Source organism: Lytechinus pictus, chromosome 16 (genome assembly GCF_037042905.1).
Source record: "Lytechinus pictus isolate F3 Inbred chromosome 16, Lp3.0, whole genome shotgun sequence".
In the NCBI taxonomy this organism is placed as follows: Eukaryota; Metazoa; Echinodermata; class Echinoidea; order Temnopleuroida; family Toxopneustidae; genus Lytechinus; species Lytechinus pictus.
The window spans coordinates 24,843,114-24,869,253 of NC_087260.1; the positions used below are offsets into that span (position 1 = coordinate 24,843,114).

Genomic DNA, 26,140 nt, shown 5'->3' on the forward strand with positions numbered 1-26,140 from the left:
AACAGCTTATTTCAATTTTAACACTTGTTTATTATTATGTTAAATCCAATTGTAAAAAAATCCAGAATTATATGTTAAGTTCAATGCAGAAAGTTGGTTGACAATTATTTTTTGTATGCCTTTAGGTAACAACAGTGTATGTTTCGGAGACTTCAATGATGTTAATAGTCCAACAGTTTCTGTAACATATACATGCATATTAAAGTAATATCCAATATTTTTACAATGAACATGTCCAGGAAATATTTTCTATATTTAAATTCTGCTTGTTAGGTAGATGTGCATTACCCAAAATACCAAAGTACCAAAGTAAAGTAAGTGCATCAAAGTCACACATTAAAAGGCAGTTTGGATTTGAATTGAATTGACACTAGAGATGTATGATTTTTTTAAAACAAATGCACACCTAGTTAATACCAATAGCATTTCCATTTATTTGAATGCAGGATAAAAGAGCATTGTCAATTAAATGCCTTGCTAACGGGCATAGGTGCCACGGCCGAGGATCAAAATCCAGACTTTCCAAGTACATGGATAGCAAGGCACCTTAGACCACTTGGCCGCGGCACCTCGACCATATTGTTGATATGACAATATAAAATTGAATATTTATTCCTTACTGTTTTATCAAATGGAAGTGTTAAGGAACATAGCCATGAGCAAACATGTACATGTATGTGTGATTAGTGAAATTTTCTATGCTAGGGACTTGAATTTATTAATACTGCACTTTCAAATTAGTGCTTAATAGCACTCTACTTTGCATCATTCAACAACAAGCTTTTAAAAAAAGTACATACAATACATGTAAGTTATGATTATAATTCAAAACAATTGTTGGTATTGGAATCACTTGTAGTGAATGGAGTTAGGGTAATTTTATTTATGGCACAAGTACTGTCTGCATACCAACCTAGAGCTTAAGCTCACAAAATTAATCAAATTATACTTGAAAGGTTTTATATCATGCTTTGCTTTCATCTTGATCTTTTTTCATGTTACCATATCTTTGGCACTTGGTTTTCTTCCCACTTTTTTTTCTTAAAAAAGACAATCAAGACATACATTGTAAGCTGTACATTAAGTATTTATAAACAAATCATTTCAAATCATATTCTAAAAACTGAAATGAAAATCCTTCAAGGCAAACTGATACAACTCTCACAGATAGTAATTTTATTTGAGAAAGTTAATGGGATTAACATTGCTTTGATAGGTAATTTGTGACCAGCCATCCCGAATCCAACTACAGTGTATATGTTGCCAAAATGAATTATGAAATTTTTATTGAGTTTAAATTATTTCATCTCAAGCTTTTAAAAGGTATATAACATGTCAAAATTAATCCATTATAACCCACATACATGTAAGTCATTGATTGAATGCAGAAGAAACTTTTTAAATAGGGAAAAACAATGTTCAAAGTTTAGGGTCCATTCAAGCTTAAGATGCAGCGATCTCAGAGAAAAGTCCAAACAGTCCACAAACACTTCTGTCAAGACTATTTTATCTGATTTTCTATCTAAGTTTACTGCTTGAGATTTTGACTGTATATGAAGAAGAAAAATTACTCTTTCCAATTAGTTTTTTTGTTCTATTTTTTTACAAAAACATAATATTCTGGCTATTTACAGAGAACCTTCCCTAGTGACTTATTGTAGGTTTGGGGTGGCTGGTCACAGTCTAACCAACCTGTATTTCAGAAGAAATCAATGTACAAAATGGATGATCACAATTCACAATCACTGATTGCGAACATGATAAGGCTGTGTCACTCTGCATTGCTCATACATTACTCAAAAAGTGTAATGCCAATTGTTATGTACTTATTACCAAGAGCTCATTGAAATAAATTGTAGTGACAGACTTTTATATTTTGAAAATACTTGAATTCACAACTCCATCAAAACAAATTGTGCAGAAAATATTGATAAAATAATGATAATGAAAAAAGCAAATGTACTATTATGGACTAAGTGCTTGGAGAATGAGAACCCTGTATTTGGTATTCATGCCTATCTTGAAGATACATATGCTATTAGATGTTGCTTAAAATATTTACATAAACTTCTCCATACCAATACATGTTCATCGTGATCTAGTCATTTGTGGTAATAACACTATTACTTCCTCAGAATCTATAAAAGGATGGTCTGTCCACCAATTTATGGTTTTTGGATGACAAACTTAAAACCTTAACTTATAATGGTATGACAAAGAGAATGAAGCCTCTGAAACATAGAACTTACATGTACATGTATTTACATGTACATATATACATACATGTCTCAGATACCTTGAAAATTTGAGAAAATGCAAAGATTTATTTAAATCTTTGTATATTAAAATGTTCCTAAATATTGTATTTGTGCGTATGTGTGTAAGTATGCATGTATCTACACACTGAGTAACCTGAATTTGATTGAGGATAACACACGTTTACAAATGTAAAATTCAATCACAAATACAAGTTCTTTTGTATATCATTAAAAATTTGAAAATCTGATGAAGAAATACTCATTCCTGTAATTTTGTAGATCAAAACCAAACATGCTGTTGAAAAAATGCCTAATTTTTCTTATCCAGGACATTGGAATAACACAAAATATGGTGTTAACTCTTGTTTGAAGCCTCCGAAACAAGTGTTAACATAAGTTTAGGATGCCTGTCAATTTGGGAAAATGCAGAGCTTTATTTTGAGCCACTGTATATTACAATATTAATAAACATTACATGGTTTATATGTGTGACTTTTCTTTCTTTTAGTTGATATCTAATGTTTATATTCTGAGTTAGAAATAGGGAAATGCATGTTTTATGAGTGGAAAATCCCATCTCAAATACTTAGCTCAGGTATAACTTAAGAAATATTATTAATTATAAAATCAAATATGTTTCTGTTCTTAAGTAGATCAAAACCAACAACAAAAAAATAAAATGTGAACACTCTCTTATCTATGAATTTAGAATAACAAAAAAAAACATGTGTTAACTTATGTTCGAAGCCTCCTAAACAGAATTTTTATGTTATCAGCGAATTCTGAAAAAAATTGAATTGATATTCATACAATTTCTACCTGAGGCCAGTCTATACAACATAACATATGATTATGATACAAATTTAACCTACAAATTTTGGACTGAAGTAACAAAAAAATAAAAACAAGTGATTTGACTGTTTCGGAGGCTTCAAGTGTTTCGGAGGCTTCAATTGTTAACGGAAAGTTAGTATCATCTCTTATTTTCAAACAGCAAGGAATATCTCTGCTATTTATTGACAGGTGAACTAGGTGTCCATATACTACATTGTGATGTATTGATTGGACAAGTTCCTTCGTTCATATTTATATGGGCAGTCTGTAAAGTTTGTTTCGGAGGCTTCAAAACAGTTAACGGAAAATTAACCTTGATCAGTTAGGCTTTGAAAAAATTGTAAAAAGAAGTGTGATCCAAGATATTTTGTTTTTATTTGGAAGTTTATACTTCAAATGTTGCATAAAGGTCCTAGGGAGCAGAATTTTATTTTTTGAAAACCAATGCTCGGAATACAAAGTTTGTTAGCTATTGTTAACGGAAAATGAAGCCTCCGAAACAACAAATTGGACCACCCCGTTCTCAGAAATAAAGAAGCAGTCACACTAAAAACCTATCTGGTATTTTTCATTGAACATCTAACTTCACATTCTGCATAACAAAAGTAATCATCAACATTCCAGAAATAAGAAAGGGCATTCCAAAAAAAGTCTACGTATTTTATGTACACAAAAAAGGTGCAACTTAGGGTACTTATGTGCCTGCCAAAATTAAACGAAGTAATGAGTGAAGATGTCTATGCTACCCGAGGTAGCACTCATTGAGGTTACTCATATGCCAAAGCATCTTTAAATTATGTGGCTTTATGAGACTGCTACAGATAAAAACATTGAAATTTCAGAGTTACACCATATATTGTGAAAATGACCATATGGTTTATGAAGCGAAATAATTACGTTGAATGATTGTTAACTATACAACTTTACATTGTGGGGTTTTCCTAAATATTATGTGGAATAAACCACTATTCTGATCTGCCAATACTTGTATGGCGTGTCACAGTTGGGAATTATTCTGCTGCATGTATTTGCAAATCGTCATGCATTTTGCCTTTCAACAAAAGACTGTTCATCTGCTACTACATGTATTATGAAATGACATGCCATTAGATGTGTACTCTCATACGATGCATGTTGCATGCCCTTGGACTTTGGATCTTTGTCGATTTCAAACTACAGAGTGAGTCAGAAAAAAAACCCATAAACCCACCCTAGTAAACTCATGGTTTTAATTGAAGAGGGAAAAATAAAACCAGCTTGACAATGAAAATGTCAGCAAAATCGGATGTAAAAGAAGAAAGTTATTACATTTTAAAGTTTTGCTTATATTTTTACAAATCGGTTATATGCACAACTCAGTGAAAAGCAAATGAGAAAGTTTGTAATATTCCTTTTTCTTAGGTGTTTTGTTTTTGAATTATACAATATTTACATTTTACAGATTGGACAGTAATGACCAACATAACTAAACCACAAAATGTTAAACTGGTAATGTCACATGTTCAGCGAATAATAAAACTTTGCTTCACATGGTGACGATGAGAAATGAATTAAATATTACATATTTGGTATAATTAAATACAATAAATAATGAGTGGATGATGTCATCAGTCCCCCATTTGCATACCGACCAGGATGTGAATATAACTGTTTCGTGAAATTTAGTGAAACTTTGAAATATCATAATATATAGATTAATTATTTTACATCTGATTTTAATGAATTTTCAGTGTTCTGCTTGTTTAATTCTTATATTTTTTATAAATTTTTGGTGGACTCTTGTCCTTTAATAATTGATTTATTGATATATCTTGGTAGAGTAATCCTCCCTGCATATTTTGGCACCATGGATCTTTGCATGCATGAATTACTGAGAGATGCCCGGGGGGGGGGAGGGGTACTCAAATTATAAATTGATACCTATATGCCGCGCCAACTCGAAAATACGGGGCTGTGGAACTAAATCTTTGTCTTAAAATGAGGGTGTCTGGAACGGCTTTTGGACCATGGAACGGACTACATAAAATCGGGGTTCTTCGAGACGCTCTCTAAAAAATTGATCCAAATTGCTTTTGGAAGAATGAAACAAAGTATGGAAAAAAGAAATTGTGTGCACACAGAAAGACACTTACCTATTATTCCACAAATTACACACACACCCATCCCGCACATAACACATCACACCTCTAGCACAAACACATCCACCCATACACCCTCCCACACCCATCCCACCCATGTACGCACACGCTTCCTAAACACTTCATTAACAGTGTTTACATTTCCCCATATCCCCCTTGTCATATTGGCTATGTCTTTGAACAATATACCTCCCTTCGAAACGACTTGCTTGTTTGGAAGCAGTTACTTATGTTGAGTACTTTACAAATGTGTGTGAGTGCATGTGTTTCTGGGTGGGGTTGGTGGTGTGTGTGAGAGAGGTGATGTGAATGTGTAAGGATTTTCAGGGGTGTGTCTGTGTGTGGAATGATGGGGTAGGTGCCTGCACACAAGTTGTAACCTTTTTCAAATTTTGTGTGATTTTTCACCCGGCAACTTGGTGAATTAAGATTTTACGACCGTAATATTGTCTCGCAGTCAGTCATATACATGTATGCATGCAAAGATTTCCATAAAAATGGTACCCAAGTATGCGTGGCGAATACCTTTATCAAGACTTTTATCAATAAATCAAGAATGATATGTTTATCCTTCAGACAAGATAACTTTAAACTGATGGGACATTTTTTTCTGACTCAGTCTGTATACAGAATATCTCTGACGGCACTCCTCGGTTGAGAGAACATGAATACCTATTTTCATTTTTTTTTACATTATAGAAAGAAATCATGACTTAATCACATATTACGGTTTGCAGGAACATTTAATACTCATATCGTGCAACTTTGCGGTCGTGATAAGGACAGTGCGCACGTGATTGTTGGAATCTAGATTCTGGGACTGCTTGGAAACATTCATTCGGATACTCGCTTTTGGAAACTTGAACCTTGGATACAATACTAGATAGGGGCCTACAATATGAACATGGATCAAGATGGAATTAAGCTATTTCTTGGTTAATGTTATGGACGTGAGAGTTGAAAGTAGAAGAGTTGTCAGGCAATTAGGCACTTATAGTTCTGCAAAAATCTTGAGATTCATATTTCTGGCTCATATTAAAAAGAGTCAGGAGGAATCATTGGAGTCTTCTAGACGTACATGGCATAAGGAATACGGTACCGGTATACGGGGTAAATTTTGTCGTGTTGACAAGAGGTTGGTGAACGGATTCGGTCATCTCAGGAGATAGGAAGCATTTACTGACCCTGTATCATTAGGGCCGAGCGTATTATTTTTAACAATGATGTCATACGTGAGTTCAGAACGACTGATAGGCGGATGTGTTCTTATCCACATGATTTGCTCTAGGCCTAACAAGGCTAGTAAATCACATGTACTTTCAAAAATCCTTTATTCTAGCCATGACTTGTGAGATGCGAGTACTCAGCTTCTAGCTTTTCCTGATTCTGCCATTTTGACGACAATAAGCAAATTAAACCATTATAGGCTTATATTAAGATTAACATCAGTTTATTCTGGAGAATGTGTGTAAATCTCTCGGATCATATGCCTCAATATAGATGTTTGCGTGAAACGATCTTCTTAAAATATCCCGGATAAATATTAACTTCTTGTTTATCAGGTTTTCCACCTATAAACCTACATCTTTCTCAAGAAGTTGCTGACAGGGATTCCTCACATCGTGAATAAGACGTTTATCGTAGAAGCTACGGAAGGAGATGCTTTGAAGACAACATCTACTCTTGAGGATAAGGCAATATGTGTCATCCAGGAAAAGAGAGAGCTGATCTCCATGAACACTCCTCCAAATCGACTTAAATTGTTGTATCTCATGGAATAACTTCATTAATATCCAAAAATATATCATTGGTTATCAGGTCATACACCTACAATCGTTGACCAGGATTGATCCGAAAAAGGAACTTATCGCAGGTGTAGGAGATGTTATGAAGACAATATCCTTGAGGATGAAGAAATTTGTGTCAATAAGGTAGAAACAAAGTAAATCTAAATGGGAAGTTACTCATCCAGATCGGTTTAAATTGTGGTTTGCATAAAACAAATTCACAAATATGCTTGACAATTACATCAACTTTTGGTTATCAACCTACATCTTTCTTTGGCAATCATTGTATCGACCGGAATTGATGACATCATGAACAAGGCGCTTATTGCAGCAGTGAAGGAAGGGGATGTTGTGAAGACAAGATCCATTCTTGAGGATGAGGCAATTGATATAATCCAGGAAGACGTAGAAGATACAGATGGGAAGACAATTCTCCACATTGCTTCAGAAGAAGGGCACATCCAGTTGGTAAAATACATCATTGACGTGAGGGATAAGTTTATTCAGCAGAGCGGGAATGATGACAATTGTCCTCAAGATGAGTCTCAGAGTCGTCTTCGGAATCTCGCTCAATATCTGGATATCAATGAGAGTGATAATAATGGTTTTACACCTCTCTACCTTGCCTCAAGGTTTGGTCATTTAGATGTGGTTGAATGTGTAGTCAGACATGGAGCAGATGTAAACAAAGCAACATCAGATGGCGATACACCCCTTTGTATTTCATCAACTAACAGTCATCTGGATGTGGTTGAATGTCTCGTAAGTTCGGGGGCAGATGTAAATAAGATGGGGAAGAGTGGGGCAACACCTCTACATTACGCATCAGACAATGGTCATTATGACATTATGAAATATCTTATTTCTCAAGGAACGAACCTGAATAGTGTGGATGACCTTGGCCATGCGCCTCTACACCTATCATCAGAGAAGGGTCACTTTGATATTGTAAAACACCTCATTGCTGAGGGTGCAAACATCAAGGCAGAAAATAACGAGGGGATTTCACCGCTATATGTGGCTGCACAGGAAGGTCATTATGTTATCGTGGAATATCTAGTGAGTGCAGGAGCAGATGTCAATAAATCAGATGAAGATGGACGGACACCTCTTCATGTGGCGTCACAGAATAATCACATAGATATTGTAAAATATCTGATTGCTAAGGGTGCAAACATCAACGCAAAAGATGATCAGAAGGCTTCCCCATTATATCTGGCTTCACTTGAAGGCCATCTTGATATCGTTAAATGTCTGGTGAATGCAGGAGCAGATGTCAATAAATCGACTGAAAATGGATTGACACCTCTTCATGTTGCGTCAGAAAACAATCACATAGTTATTGTAAAATATCTCATTGCTGAGGGTGCGATCCTGAACGTAAGCGATGAGGTAGGATTTACACCATTATTTCTGGCTTCATTTAATGGTCATCTTGAAGTTGTTAAATGCTTAGTGAATGAAGGAGCAGATGTGAACCAAAGAGAAATTAAGTATCGTCGGACAGCTCTTGACCAGGCTTCACAAGAAGGACATATAAACATCGTGAAATACCTAATTTCTAGCGGAGCTAAATTCAATGGCGCAGATAGCAATAACCCTTCACCATTACATTTAGCATCACATGGAGGTCATCTGGACGTTGTAAAATACCTCATCACCAAGGTAGAAGATCTGAACTCATTAGATGATAAGGGAGTTACACCACTGTATGTCGCTTCACTGGGAGGACATCTTCATATCGTTGAATGTCTGGTGAATGCAGGAGCAGATGTCAATAAATCGAAAAAGGATGGATGGACACCTCTTCATGTAGCGTCTCAGAATGATCACATAGATATTGTAAAATATCTCATTGCTGAGTGTGCAAACATTAACGCAGAAAGTAATAATAAGATCTCACCTATATACATGGCCTCTATGAAAGGTCATCTTGATATCGTTGAGTGTCTAGTGAAAGCAGGAGCAGATGTAAATAAATCGACCGAGGATGGACGAACACCTCTTCATGAAGCGTCTCAGAATGATCATATAGATATTGTAAAATATATCATTGGTGAGGGTGCAATCCTGAACGTAAGAGATAATGAAGGCTTTACACCCTTATTTTTGGCTTCATTAAATGGTAATCTTGAAGTTGTTAAATGCTTAGTGAATGAAGGAGCAGATGTAAACCAAAAAGGAAAGTATCGTCGCACAGCTCTCGACGATGCTTCACATAAAGGACATATAAACATCGTAAAATACCTAATTTCTAATGGAGCTAAATTCAATGGCGTAGAGAGCAATAACCCTTCATCATTACATTTAGCATCGCATGGAGGTCATCTGGAAGTTGTAAAATACCTCATCACCATGGTAGAAGATCTTAACTCATTAGATGATAAGGGAGTTACACCACTGTATGTCGCTTCACAGGGAGGAAATCTTCATATCGTTAAATGTCTGGTGAAGGCAGGAGCAGATGTCAATAAATCGACTGAAGATGGATGGACACCTCTTCATGTAGCGTCACAGAATAATCACATAGATATTGTAAAATATCTCATTGCTGAGAGTGCAATCATCGACGCAGAAAGTAATAATCAGATCTCATCCATCTATCTGGCTTCAATGAGAGGTCATCTTGATATCGTTAAATGTCTGATGAATGCAGGAGCAGATGTCAATAAATCGACTGAAGATGGACGGACACCTCTTCATGTAGCGTCACAGAATGATCGCATAGATATTGTAAAATATCTCATTACTGAGGGTGTAAACATTAACGCAGAAGATGATGAGGGGAGATCGTCCGTATACACGGCTTCAAAGAACGGTTATCTTGATATCGTTGAATGTCTAGTGAATGCAGGAGCAGATGTCGATAAATCGGATGAAGATGGATGGACACCCCTTCATGTAGCTTCAGATAACAATCATATAGACATTGTAAAATATATCATTGCCAACGGAGCAAACATCAACATAATGGATACCAACCAGATGACAGTATTATGTTTCGCTGCATGGCAAGATCATTTTGAAATTGTTGAATCTCTAGTGAATGCAGAAGCTGATGTTAACATGGCCACAAAGGATGGCAAAACAGCTCTTCATGCTGCCTCTCATAAAGGCTATCTAAATATCATACAATATTTCATTACGCATGGGGCAGATAAAGAGGCACGTGATAATAACGGTTGGACAGCTTCGCATTTTGTTGCAGCGAATGGTCACTTAGAGTGTTTGAAATATCTCCTGAGGAACAGAACTACCGATGAAGTTGATGATAGTCACAACGCTCTTGATGGAAATATACAGGTATTTGTATGCACCTAACTACCAGCGGCGTAACAGGGGTCGTTGGCCAGGGGGGGGGGGGTGGGGGGGGGGGGGAGGGAAGCAAAAAAAATTCCCGGTCATATCATGGGATGAACAGGCATATAATGGTGTAATGAGGCGACTAATTTGAGAAGGCCAGATATTGCGTATCGGGCAGAATTTATATTTTAAAAAAAGTTGCGAGCGAGCAAAAATTTTGACCTTTTTAATAAAAAAGTCAAATTTTGTGATAATTTTTGACATGATATCCAAAGAATAAAATATTTCATCCTTCTCTCTTTAGATTCCAATTTTTTGTGGTCTGTCCACCACTGTGAACAGGATTCTTTGCGGTAGTAGCGAGAGGAGTAACCCCCCTCCCCCCCCAAAAAAAAAAAAAAACGAGGGGTGCAGTATAGGACATGTACTGTGCTAAAAAAGGCTGCTTTATATAAGTCCCGAGCGAGCGAAGCGAGCAAGAAAAATTATATTCAGTAAATAAAATCATATCCTACACTTTTCCTTTGCTTTTCTTTCCTCCTTTTTTTTGTTCTTGTTTGTAGAACTTTTTGGGGTCTTGGCCCATCTCTTCCATACGCAGTGCTGTGCGGTCGGTCGGACCCCCCGGAACGTCTTGATATCAAAGCCATTTAAACATCGCAAAGTTTAATCAAATCGCGGGCATATACAGAATATAGCTTTTACACAACACATTTATTCAACCCAGTTGCGTAATGAACCAAATATCACGAGGGGGCAAAACATAGCAATGTGGGAAAAATTTGTAAAAAGTCGCTAGCGTGCAAAGCGAGCTGGAAAAAAAAGCCTATTGAAATCAAATTCTAATTATGTGATAGATTTTTCCATTATATTCAGCAAATAACAAATTTCATTCTTTCCATTCATTTCATTATACGTTGTCCCCTATAATTTTTTTTACTTCCTCTTGGGTGTGGAACCAAGACCCCCCGCGCCTGTATGCCAGTTAATTGAACGTGATTGAAGGGGGGCATTATAGAGTCATTTGAAGGATATAAATGAGGAGCCCCTACTGCGCTTATTTGCATAAAATTTAGCAAGCTTATAGTACAATGCTGTATGCAGTCTATCTTTCTTCCCGCTCTTTAATTTCAATCATCGGCAGCCCGGTTGTGTTATCATTTTTTTCTTGTTCCTTTTCTTTGTTTTCCAATTAAGCTTTTGATTAATTACATTCTACCTTCGTTTCCCGCTATTGTTGCCATTTTGTCACCATTTCCCACCGTACTATTGCATTACATAGGCCTATTTCGGAGTGATTTGTTCTTTCTCAAATGTTCTTCTATCGTGCATTTTCCCGCTTTCCTTCCTTTTCCATTAAAAAAAGCTTTTTTCTTCGTTTTCTTTTCCCTTTTCTTTTCTGGACCAACATATGAATATTCATGACTTGCGTCTTCGGACTAAGAGTACGCATGCGCGTGGACTTTGCCTCGACCAGTGCCGGTGTAGCGGCGGATTTGGTTCCACCGGCGGATACCGTTTCCGCCGGCAGATATTGTTCTAAATGGCCGATATCGTTTTTAATCGGAACCATATCCGCCGGGTTTGATGCGGCTTGATGTTTGCAGATTTGGTTCCTCGGCGGATTTGGTTCTATTGACTATACGTTTCATATTGATTTGGACAGATAACCTCGGCAGCGCGCGCATGCGCGGCTCTGGCAATGTCGATCGCAATGGGGGGGGGGGGGGGATTTTCGTCCGCCTTTAGTGAATTCTTATTCAGGGGCGGATCCATACAGCTTTTAACAAAGGGCTCGATGGGGATGAGGATTAATAGGAGAAATAATGTCTCGATATTTCATGTATTACATAGACCTGGCACATACGCCAAAAACTATGCTATCTATAATTATAAGATTTTGATAAAATTTTCATCATTTTGTTTTGTGAATTTTTATACTATTTTCGGTCCGCAGTATGCATCGATCTCTTTAACTGTGCATTTTCTTTCCATTATGTAGTGTCAGTTTGCCAGACTGTTTGGCGAAAATTTGCACCCCATATAGGCCTATGGGTTTTTGAAACTACAAATGTTTAGACAAATTTCAACAAGTTAAAACTTCATATTTCAAAATAAATGATGCAAATTAGTGTATTAAAATATTGCTACGATACTGCAACAAATAACAAGTAAAATTTAGATTGAATTTCCTTCTTTTTATTACAGGAAATAATTAAGTATACACAAACAAATCATAAATGATAATGGTCTTACGTCTCTTGAAATCAGTTCTGGCAATTACGGTATTCCAAATGATAGTATCCAGATAAAATCCCAGTTGGCTGGCGAAAATTCACAATGATGGCGATGATGAAATTGATGTTGAAGCACGATGAATAATAAGAGTCACTGTACCGAGTTGAAATGTCCGTGAAGACGATGTTGATGATGATTAACAGTCAATTTCAGTAATCCATGGGTTGAAAAGCGTTCATTAAACAGGTTGATGATGTTGATGATCTCGATGAGAACTGAGAATTCCTCTCTCAAAATAACTGCAAACAGTTCATTGATGGCGGGCAAATAATTCCACAGAAGATAAATATTCCAGGTGGAAATAAACTCTGCTCTGACATAAAGTCTTGCGTGAAACTCTTGAGTTCTGATCCGATGTGATCTGATCTGATGAAGTGATCTGATATGATAAGATGATGTCCTTGAAGAAACTACAGCTATATATGCACATTTCAACTATTCTAGATCATTCTAGTATTCACTATTCTAGAGACTTCTATTATTGTCTGATACAGAACATTCTGCCCATTTCTAGAGCAGTCTACAATTAGAACACTCTTGAATGACCTCATTGAAATCAAGAGTGTCAACAAAATAGCTAAGGCTATTGTTAATTTCCACTACCGCTGGAATCCTATTGTTTGCTTTTCCCTATTCAAAAATAAAACTCCTTGGCCTTTAAATATGCAAGAGGCTATGAACGCCGATTGTACCAATATTATATAGAACAATTATTTGTTATATAATCATTATTTATTAAATAATAACTATTATTTATATATAATTTACATTTTATTTGTAAATAATTACTATTATATAAAATAACATTTCTAATTATTTATATATAATTCCAAGTAATACTTCATTATTTGTAAATAATAATAGTTCGACATTCCATTATTTATAAATAATGATTATTTGTTTTTCATTATTTATAAATAATGATTATTTGATTTTCATTATTTATAAATAATGATTATTTGTTTTTCATTATTTATAAATAATGATTATTTGTTTTTCATTATTTATGAATAATTTTTATTTGTTTTTCATTATTTATAAATAATGATTATTTGTTTTTCATTATTTATAAATAATGATTATTTGTTTTTCATTATTTATAAATAATGATTATTTGTTTTTCATTATTTATAAATAATGATTATTTGTCTTTTAATATTTATAAATAATGATTTTCGTTTTTCATTATTTATAAATAATGACACTACATACTTCATTATTTATAAATAATTGCAATTCGTTTTTCCATTATTTATAAATAAGTTTTCTATTATTTATAAATAATTATTTATTAACAATGCCAGTGCACATTTCTTTATTTATAAATAATTTGTTGAGTTTCCCATTATTTATAAATAATGATTATTTGTTAAATAATGAAAACGTCTAGCTACTTCATTATTTATAAATAATTTTTTCGAGTGCGCCATTATTTTCATTATTTATAAATAATCATTATTTAATGTTCGAGTTTTCCATTATTTATATAATGAAATATCTACTTCATTATTTATAAATAATAATTTAGTTTCAATATCCCATTATTTATAAATAATCATTATTTATAAACAATTTTTACAGTTTGCCATTATATACAAATAATCATTATTTATATACAAATAACCATTATTTATTAAATAATGCCATTATTTATTAAATAATGGAAAACTCGCTCTAACATGCAAATGTGGGACCGCCCATGATATGAATATTCATGATGCGATTTCCTTTTTCGTGATTTTTCTTCACAAATTTTTGTCCGTGTCCTCTTCATAATGGCATTTCTTGAAGCAATTTTCTAGGGATATGGTCTGATTGTAATATTCTTCATTTTCTATATAACTTCGTCTTCGTAGAAATATCAAAAAGTGTAATTTTATACGATTTTTCCTACAGTTCACAATCCCCATAGGCGCGCGTGTATTTCACCTTTTCTCTCTGATCGTAGAAACAACCCAAGGGTTCATTACATGTTGTCGCGCACAGAAAAATTAAGCCATAGAAGTTGCGTGTTGTGGACACCAGAAGTGAGATCCCAGCACGCGAGACCCACTTGTTAGAAATCCACTGACCGGTGAATCGACGAAATGCTCTTCATCGAAATATTACGTTGGTTGGTCCCCGGAACTGTCGGGCGGAATTTAGCCCGAAATCCGGATCAAGTGCATATGAGCTGAGAGAGTGAGTGTAAGTGAATCAGGCCCTTCTACTTTCTATAATTTTTTGTTTTTTTGTTTTAGTTAAGTTAATTTTTCAAAAAAATGCTCGCAACGTACGACAATACGGGGGCATGATGACCCCTAAATTTTTGAAAACTTATTTTTCTATTGAAAATTATCACAAAATCCACCAAAAGTGTGCACGAAAGCCTTCATATTTCACTTTTAAAACTAAAAAAAGTGCCCAAATGACAAGCTTGGTCGCTTCGCTGTGTCGCTTTCAACTTGAGAACGAGTTTACACGCATGCTCCCCCACCCCCCCCCCAAAAGAAATTCTGTGTACGGCCATGCTCAAAAGAGCCTGGCACATTGATTTATATATACTTTTCATTTTCATTATTTTTATATTTTTTTTCTCATTATCACCATGGCCTCACGCAGAATTTTTTCAGGGGGGGGGGGAGCATGACGCGCGTAAACTTTCTAAAAAAAAACCTTGAAAGCGAGACAACCACGCGACCAAGCCAAATTAAATGACAAGCTTGGTCGCTTCGCTGTCTCACTTTCAACTTGAGAGCGTTTACGCGCGTCTGCCCCCATCTCCCGAAAGAAATTCTTTTCAATTTCATTATTTTTATCTCATTATCACTATGGCCTTACGCAGAAATTTCCGGGGGGGGGGGGGTGGAGCATTACGCGCGTAAACTTTCTAAAAAAAATCTTGAAAAAGCGAAGCGACCAAGCTTGTCATTTGAGCTTGGTCGCGTCGCTGTCTCGCATTCAAGATTTTTTTAGAAAGTTTACGCGCATCCTGCTCCCCCCCCCCCCGTAAGGCCATGGTGATAATGCGAAAAAAAAAAAAATAATAATGAAAATGAAAAGTATCTATAAATCAATGTGCCAGGCTCTTTTGAGCATGGCCGTACACAGAATTTCTTTCGGGGGGGGGGGGGGGAGCATGCGTGTAAACTCGTTCTCAAGTTGAAAGCGACACAGCGAAGCGACCAAGCTTGTCATTTGGGCACTTTTTTTAGTTTTAAAAGTGAAATATGAAGGCTTTCGTGCACACTTTTGGTAAATTTTGTGATAATTTTCAATAGAAAAATAAGTTTTCAAAAATTTAGGGGTCATCATGCCCCCGTATTGTCGTTGCGAGCATTTTTGGGAAAATTAACTTAACAAAAACAAAAAAACTAAAAATTATAGAAAGTAGAAGGGCCTGATTCACTTACACTCACTCTCTCAGCTCATATGCACTTGATCCGGATTTCGGGCTAAATTCCGCCCGACAGTTCCGGGGACCAACCAACGTAATATTTCGATGAAGAGCATTTCGTCGATTCACCGGTCAGTGGATTTCTAACAAGTGGGTCTCGCGTGCTGGAATCTCACTTCTGGTGTCCACAACACGCAACTTCTATGGCTTAATTTTTCTGTGCGCGACAACATGTAATGAACCCTTGGGTTGTTCCTACGATCAGAGAGAAAAGGTGAAATACAGGCGCGCCTACGGGGATTGTGGACTGTAGGAAAAATCGTATAAAATTACACTTTTTGATATTTCTACGAAGCCGAAGTTATATAGAAAATGAAGAATATTACAATCAGACCATATCCCTAGAAAATTGCTTCAAGAAATGCCATTATGAAGAGGAAACGGACAAAAATTTGTGAAGAAAAATCACGAAAAAGGAAATCGCATCATGAATATTCATATCATGGGCGGTCCCACATTTGCATGTTATAGCGAGTTTTCCATTATTTAATAAATAATGGCATTATTTAATAAATAATGGTTATTTGTATATAAATAATGATTATTTGTATATAATGGCAAACTGTAAAAATTGTTTATAAATAATGATTATTTATAAATAATGGGATATTGAAACTAAATTATTATTTATAAATAATGAAGTAGACGTTTTCATTATTTAACAAATAAAAAACTCAACAAATTATTTATAAATAAAGAAATGTGCACTGGCATTGTTAATAAATAATTATTATTTATAAATAATAGAAAACCTATTTATAAATAATGGAAAAACGAATTGCAATTATTTATAAATAATGAAGTATGTAGTGTCATTATTTATAAATAATGAAAAACGAAAATCATTATTTATTAATAATAAAAGACAAATAATCATTATTTATAAATAATGAAAAACAAATAATCATTATTTATAAATAATGAAAAACAAATAATCATTATTTATAAATAATGAAAAACAAATAATCATTATTTATAAATAATGAAAAACAAATAAAAATTATTTATAAATAATGAAAAACAAATAATCATTATTTATAAATAATGAAAAACAAATAATCATTATTTATAAATAATGAAAAACAAATAATCATTATTTATAGATAATGAAAATCAAATAATCATTATTTATAAATAATGAAAAAAAAATAATCATTATTTATAAATAATGAAAATCAAATAATCATTATTTATAAATAATGAAAAACAAATAATCATGATTTATAAATAATGAAAAACAAATAATCATTATTTATAAATAATGAAAATCAAATAATCATTATTTATAAATAATGAAAAACAAATAATCATTATTTATAAATAATGGAATGTCGAACTATTATTATTTACAAATAATGAAGTATTACTTGGAATTATATGTAAATAATTAGAAATGTTATTTTATATAATAGTAATTATTTACAAATAAAAATGTAAATTATATATAAATAATAGTTATTATTTAATAAATAATGATTATATAACAAATAATTGTTCTATATAATATTGGTACAATCGGCGCTCATAATAGGCCTGCAGAACAAAAGCTTTTACAAACATGTTCTCGAATGTTCTTTATCATTCTTGGCTATGGATATCCTTAAAGAGGAAATAACTGAATAAATGAATGTAATTGCTCTTACAATTCTTCTTATATGTAACACTATGTTTTGCTGTTAACTCATATTATTGCTTGTAGAATGCTAATTTTTGGTGAAAACATAAATTTGATATTTCTAACAAACATAAAAAAAAGAATGTTAAAACGTTATCAATTTCTTATGTAGTTTATTGTAAGCCTATTTTTAATTTGTCATGTATTAAAAAACAAATCTTTTTTTAAAGGAATCTGAATTAATTAAAGGGGACCGGAAGTTCATCCTGACGCCACGTACTGTTTGGTGCTCCCTAATTTACCTATCAGTCATCTAATTTTAAGATCAATATGGGATCTTTAGTGAAATATAATTTCTCCTTTATATCTTTTGTTTCTCACTATACCCCCTCCTGGTTTTCATTTCTTTATTTTTTGCCTTTCTTTTGTCCCTGCTCATTTCGCCCCTTTTGCCTCTTTTCCAGTTTCGTAACGTTTCTGGCACATTATGAATATACCTACGCGTGGGTGATATAGCACCAAAAAGGAGAAATAGAAAGAGGAAGGGTGGGAGAGAAAATAGAAAAAATATACGAGAAAATGTGGAGGAAATAATATAGTAATACATTGGAATTTTGTAAATCAAGAATTTTCTTTGCAGTAATCATTATTTATACTTCCCTTTAGAAAAATACTGATTTTAATTATCGAAACTGCCATTGTTTGCCTTTATTTAATACACTGTATTAATCATATTAATTGATGCATATTGTGCCCAATTTATACCTAAAATTGTGATAAGAAGGATTTTTCATACTGCAATAAATTAATAGGTATAAAATAGATTAACAAATACATGTTATTTGATTACAAGCATTATTATCATATTTTGTAAATTCTTTGTATAGGGCCTACTAGTAGTGCAGCAGACATTGATAGTTTAATGAAGACTAAATGTGGACTATTTAAAGACCCAGACCAGACCCCAAAATTTAATTGACAAATCAGACAAATCGAAGCTATTAATTTAAACTAAAAACAGAAATGCAAGTTTTATGCATTCATCGCTTACAGCTGAATATTTTGCTTAAGAATAACTCCAATTATCGGGTTTCGAAAATATACTTTCTTGTAAATGCTTTCACCGGCCTCGCACCGAGACCGTGACGTCATGTAGTGTTAGAATTGGTGTAATTCCATAGAGTTGTAACAAGAAAATGGGTTATTTTCCCTTTCAGATTACGCTTTTTATTTTTTCACTCCTATCACATAGAGATAACATAAATATCTCTGTCTGCAAGCTTTAATTGATGAATTTACCGCTTTTGACTAGTTTTCTCGTACCACGTGACGTATGTGAATGAAGGATATCGCGATAGCGCAAGAACGATATCTTCCGGAGAGAGTAGTACTGAATCCGCCGGAGTAGAACACGATCCGCCGGCGGATTTGGTGCCTAGAACAGCCAATGAGTATCTGCCAGGCGCAGGATCCGCCGGTACACCGGTCGTAAGCATTCACGTTCAGTTGCTCAGAATGAATTAGCATCGCCAAATTACCGGTACCTACATAGTTACATAGGCCTTACAGGCTTAGAGATATATATATATATCCATCCAATTTTTAAACACTTATCAAACTAGCTGCCATTAACGGCAAGACATGTGCTAGGCTAGGGCTCACTTAGGGTGGGGGGGGGGCACTCAGTATATAATACTATTATTAGTATTAGGCATTAGACAGGTCCAGATTTGAGGTAAAGTTAATGCGCTAGCCTAAGCTAGCCCTAGCCTAGCACATGTCTTGCCATTAATGGCAGCTAGTTTAATAAGTGTTTAAGAATTGGATAGATCTAAGCCTGTAAGGCCTATGTAACTATGCAGGTACCGGTAATTTGGCGATGCTAATTCATTCTGAGCAATTGAACGTGAATGCTTACGACCGGCACTGGTCGAAGCAAAGTCCACGCGCATGCGTACTCTTAATCCGGAGACGCAAGTCATGAATATTCATATGTTGGTCCAGAACTCGGTGGGAAAAATAATTTCGCCCCCGCCCCCCCCCCCCCCGCCTGTTACGCCACTGCTAACTACACAACAAAAAATGTAAGTCCCCTTTAAACAAACATCAATAAATTCCGAACTACTGAGAGTTTTTAATATAATTTTACATGAGCGTGTAGGAAATTTTATAAGCTACCATCTTAGTGAATGTTATGGACATATTTTATGTCATGCTTCAATGAGCACCGCCAGAAGGCAAAACTGTCACTTTTTTAAAAGTTACAAGCCAAATATCATGACTTTGATTCCATTTTGTTGGTACACATTCTCATCATGCATGTCATGAGAAATCGACAGAAGGCTTGTGAAAGCTGATTTCTAAAAGATGATACAACTTTTGTTGATAAATTTCACGGTTGAATAAGCACAAGTCAAAATTTGCTATTATTGGATTTTTTTTCCACATTTCTTTCGACAAAAATTATCGAATATGATGACATTTATTTGTGGAAAGACGCATACATTCGTAATTCCGAAGCTTCGTTATTCCGAAGGTTCGGATATTCCGAAGGTTCGTTATTCCGAAGGTTCGTTTTCCCGAAGGTTCGTAATTCCGAAGGTTCGTTAGTCCGAAAACGAAATGAGGTTCGTATTTCCGAAGGTTCGTTAGTCCGAAAACGAAGTGAGGTTCGTAATTCCGAAGGTTCGTTAATCCGAATAAGAAATGAGGTTCGTAATTCCGAAGGTTCGTTAGTCCGAAAACTAAATGATTGACTAACCTTATTTCGTTTTCGGACTAACGAACCTTCGGAACAACGAACCTTATTTCGTTTTCGGATTAACGAACCTTCGGAACATCGAACCTTATTTCGTTTTCGGATTATCGAACCTTCGGAATAACGCCACAAATGTTCGGATTAACGAACCCTTTTACGTTTTCGGATTAACGAACATCGAGGTATAGGCAATTTACGTGTTTCGGAATTTCGAACCTTCGGAATTACGAAGTGTAACCGTGGAAAGAGTATCTTTCCAATTTTAACATTTCACAAAAAATACGATTTTCAAATATCATAGGCAAGTATTGTTTCATTTTGTAAACTGATATTATCTTATCAACTTTTCTTTGCGTTATGTTCATGACCAATTAACGTGCTTCAAGTTCAAAGGCGTTTAATTAAACATTCACGCTTGAATGAACATGTGGAATGCGAATGGTTCCTTTTTTACGTTATTGGAAAAATGCAATTGCTTACGATGGATATCTGTCACATACCTTCTTGCATACTTGATTTGATTTTTATGAAAATATCGATGTGTAATGCTTCAGTGAGCGCGCAATATTCGAAACTTATGCAAATAAGAAAGTTCAAGGCCTTGGCCCCGCTCTGTGCCGTATCGAATGATTATTTTGGTGTACGCGCCTTTTGGATAGCGTCACTTTGAAGTCATGTGCGAAGTTTCATGAACAATCTGTTGGCAAAAGTAACAAAAAACGCCCATGAAACAAACCTTCATTTTACTTTTTGTCTTGCCCACCAAAGGTGAAGGCGAGACTTAGGGATCGAAATGTCGTCCGTCCGTCACAAACCTAATGACACATAACTCCACAACCGTAAGTCGCTTTTCAACCACACTTAGATGGTAGATGGACTTGGGTGACCTGCATGTTAATTATGCTGCATCGAGGTCACATGGAAAGTTCAAGGGTCATTTTCAGGTCAACGTTAAATTTTACATGCAAGACTCTCTTATGACACGTAACTCCACAACCGTAAGTCACTTTTCAACCAAACTTGGATGGTAGATGGACTTAGGGAACCTGCATGTTATGCTGCAGTCGGAGGTCACATGATAAGGTAAAAGGTCATTTTCAGGTCAACCTTAAAGTTTACATGCAAGACTCTCTTATGACACGTAACTCCGCAACCGTAAGTCACTTTTCAACCAAACTTGGATGGTAGATGAACTTGGGGGACCTGCATGTGATGCTGTAGTCTAGTTCTAGACGATTTTAAACGAATCTATTTGCACCGCGATACATACGTTCTATTCCGTGCGTACGCCCAGCCGAGTGTGCGCGCAAAACCGAGAACCTGTACTCCGAGGAAAAATCGTCTAGACCAGTTGCTCTGCGGTGACGTCAGAGGTCAAAGGTCAACGGACGAGTGCTTCATAAATATGCATGAGTTACTTGTCAATCTCGCCGCGCCGAACAACAGTGCAACGTTGTTTACGTTTTGCACGTGTTATCAGCTGTGTGCATGCATTGTACACATGGGATTGATGTAATACTCAGTAGATCTATGTGATATGAATACATGTACACGTATCATACGAAAGTTTGAGATAGTTCATTATTTTTAAGGCTACAAATAGACATTTCATTTTTGGGAAATTACTGTAACATGCATAGGCCTATAGTTATTTCACTCAATGTGCATATCTTGGTTAAATCTGTGGGTATGATGTTACCATCATGATATGAAAGAAGGTGCTAATGTACGTACCAACAGTAGCGTACCGTGAACCGCAGGAGACAAAGCATTGGGGGGGGGGGCACTGCATTGTCTGTGAACAATGCTTTGCCCCCCCCCCCCAATGCTTTGTCTCCTCCGAGTCACGGTACGCTACTGTGTACCAAATTTCAAACTTCAAAACAATACAGACTAGTTTTTCCACTTTATTCAGATGGAATAATTAATATACATGTTTGAATGATATATTTTATATTCTTCTTCATCTACACATGTAATTACATAGAGGTAATTTGTCTTAGTATGGGTATTGAAAATTAAGACTCATAAATGTAAACTCTCATTCTTGTGAATGGATCACATCACGGTACATTTTACTGTGGGCACTTGTAAATATATCATTTTCAATGTCTTCTTCACATATTTCACTGTCAGAAAAAAGTATGACAAAAAGGGTTGAGAAGTACATGTACTTTGTACAGATTATCAGAGCTGTGAAAGGGATAAGGAAAACAGAATAAAAATCAGTAATGATTTTTAAAAGTAGATTAATCTCAGGCTCACAAAAATTTTGTATGCGGATTTTGATGCGTGCAGTGCATCAGATTTTGGAAGAAAATCTTTGCAGTTGTCCTTGGAACTTTTAGTTTATTTATTTACTTTACATGAACATCTAGATAATGCGTACAATTATTTTTGTTGTTCAGCTACATTATAATCTAGCTACATGTAGCCAGGAAATGATATTGCCAATGATGTACATGAAGCCTCTTCGATAAATAAAGGCACCTTTTCTCATTTGAAGTACAGTATTTATGAAATATATTTTTGCAGCCATTATGAAAGAGCATTATGTTCAGATCTACATGTAACTTGCCAGTTAATTAAATTGCTAGTAACTATTCCATTGCAGTGTAAGTTTTACATGTAGTTTGCATAGGCGGATCCAGCTTTTGGCGAAAGGGGGGGGGGCACACTGCCGAGCGGCGCACATATTTTTGCACTTCACCGGCGCCATAAAAGAAAATGTTGAAAAAGGACCCTGTCAAATGCTCTTTTCAAAATGTAGGATTTTCAGTCATGCCATTTGCATGACCACACGCAGATAATATTTCCGGGGGGGGGGGAACTCGAACATATTTTTGAAAAAATAAAAAATAAAAACGATAGAGTAAACGGACCGAGCTGCTCAATGGGGCGATTATTTTTTTTACAAGTATAATAAAAGTATTTGGTGCACATCTCACATTTGCACATTTTTCATAGTTTTCATGAAATGTTAAGGGAAAAAATGTGTTTTCACAACAACTGATCGGGAATTTGCCCCCCCCCCTTCCCCCTTGCTGCGTACGAACATTCCCTGAAGTCCACTAAAACATATATCATTATAACAGAAAATATACATGAATTTAAACATATAATCTTTCTAAGACATATATAGAGAGAGATTGAAAAACTTATTAAAGAAAGAAATAAACAAATTATGCATGTTATGTGCGATTTTAAAATTTCGTGTACTAACCCTTTTATTGCGATGAGGCAAATACTTGTGTATATTAATTGAGATACAAGGTTTTTTTTTAATATATATACACAGGGGCGTCGATCCTTTTTTCAGATTGGGGGGGGGGGGCAAAATCATGAATAAACTTTCCAAAGGCGCTCGATCACACAAAACAAACAAACTCACACACACTCATATGTATATATATATATATATATTTCAGCGCGAGCTGAAATTTTTTAGTATACTGACCTGAAAACAGGAAAAATGTGCCTTTTAAAGACTGTTTGTAGTAACTCATGAGGAGAATACATATCTCACTACACAGATAATGCGAGTGCCGAGGGCGAGCTGAAATTTCTTTATATTCTGACCAGAAAGCTTGATATCTTATATGCATTTTGGTACCAATGATTAAGATGGGTATCTAAAAAAGACAATAGATGCGAGCGCGAAGCGCGAGCTTAAAACTTTAATATTTCGATCTGAAAAAAATGAGTTTAATGGACGTTTTTAAAAAAGAACAAGATTATATCCAACAAAAGATTATTGCAAATCGAAGCGGGACTTCTTTTGAGGTTTAGAACTGAGAACGGGACATTCTATTCACCTATGTAATCATGAAAAGTATGGGGTTTTGCTACAGAAATGGTGCGAGCGCGAAGCGCGAGCTGAAATTTTTTATATTGCAATCTGAAAAGCGGACAATTTGAGCACGATTTTAAACAAAGAACGAGTTGTGTAGCTCAATCTTTCTTGCTGATTTCTGTGTAACATTACCATCTTATTTTATTTTTGTACATGCGGAATTATTGGGGGAGGAGGGGGTGGGCAAAACGATATATGATCGACGCCTCTGTATATACAATGATACTACATCATGAATCATTCGGAATACATCACCAATCCAGGTTTATATATTATCATTCAATTTTCATGTACATGATGTATACATCATGTACAGAAGTTAGTATATATTGTGATGCTTTTCACTAAATCTAATGCAATTTGTAATGATGAGTAATTTTATCTAATTAATTTGATGAAACTGGATATGATGGTTATGACCTGAATTCAGAAAGAGATCCTTCAAGACAGAGCTTTGGAAATAGTTCTCCTGTTTTACAGGTATCGTTATCTTTGTTTTTAACTTCTTCCTGAGTGATCAGATGAATAATATTTAACTTAATGGAAGATGAAAATAAATCAAATTTTGTGGCGTAAACATTTAAACGTTAAAACAAAGATATTGACAAACTGTATTAATACATTGAAAATGATATTTAGTGGTTTAAGGTCCAACGAATATACGTCTGGTTGCGTAATTATACACTCCCTGTAATAGCAACGGGTTTTAGCAAAGTTTTGGATTAAAATATCGAATCATCTTCATAAAACACTTTAGTAGCTGTCTTACACTAAAGGCCATACAGGTGGCACAACGTGGAATGTGTAAAGAAGAAAAGTGACTGACCTTTTTTATTAAAGCATTGGAAAATAAGATCAAAATTAAAGGATTTGCTCTACGCTTTTGTATGATTCTGGGATATTTTTCAATAACAAAATTTTAGATTTTATGACATCTGTGTGAAACTCCCCCGCCCCAGTCCACTCTGTAAGGGCATGTGATAAGCTTTGTTATGACCATTCAACAATAAAATGTATAACCAGGTGCCGCTGACCATTCTTGACCGGCGCCGATTTAAATTTAGGTGGCGACGGTTAAGACAAAGGCAGCGCCGATTTGTCTTGACCGGCGCCGATTTAGAACAAGTAGTGCTGATTATTTTTACCGACGTCCAGACGTCACGTAAGATTCAGGCAGCGGCAAATGATCGACTGGCGCCGATTTAGAACCAGGAGGCGCCGATTATTCTTGACCGGCGCCGATTTAAATTTAGGTGGCGCCGGTTAAGACAAAGGCAGCGCCGATTTGTCTTGACCGGCGCCGATTTAGAACAAGTAGTGCTGATTATTTTTACCGACGTCCAGACGTCACGTAAGATTCAGGCAGCGGCAAATGATCGACTGGCGCCGATTTAGAACCAGGAGGCGCCGATTATTCTTGTCCGGCGCCGATTTAGATTTAGGTGGAGCTGATTATTCTTGATCGGCGCCGGTTAAGACTCAGGCAGCGCCGATTTATAATCAGATGGCGCTGATTATTCTTGACCAGCCCCGATTTAGAATGGCGCTGATTATCCTTGATCGGCGCCGGTTAAGAACTCAGGCAGCGCCGATTTTTCTTTACCAGCGCCGATTTATAACCAGATGGCGCCGATTATTCTTGCCCGGCGCCGATTTAGATTTAGGTGGAGCTGATTATTCTTGATCGGCGCCGGTTAAGACTCTGGCAGCGCCGATTGCAGATGGCGCTGATCATTCTTGTCCGGCGCCGATTTAGATTTAGGTAGCGCTGATTATTCTTGATTGGTGCCAGTTATATGCTGGCAGCGCACAGCTGATTATTTTTTACCGGCGAAGTTGTTGGGAAAAGGGTAGTTAAAA

General features: G+C 35.4%; 1 protein-coding gene across 1 annotated transcript in view; it reads left to right on the plus strand.

Annotated features, from left to right (window-relative positions):
- The first annotated feature begins 7,326 nt into the window (after positions 1–7,326).
- The window catches only part of LOC129279529 (serine/threonine-protein phosphatase 6 regulatory ankyrin repeat subunit B-like), a 33,180-nt gene continuing 14,366 nt past the window's right edge, over positions 7,327–26,140 (plus strand). Inside the window, exon 1 of the mRNA XM_064110968.1 lies at positions 7,327–10,320. Coding sequence (XP_063967038.1) covers positions 7,327–10,320 — 2,994 coding nt within the window. The remainder of the gene's footprint in view (positions 10,321–26,140) is intronic.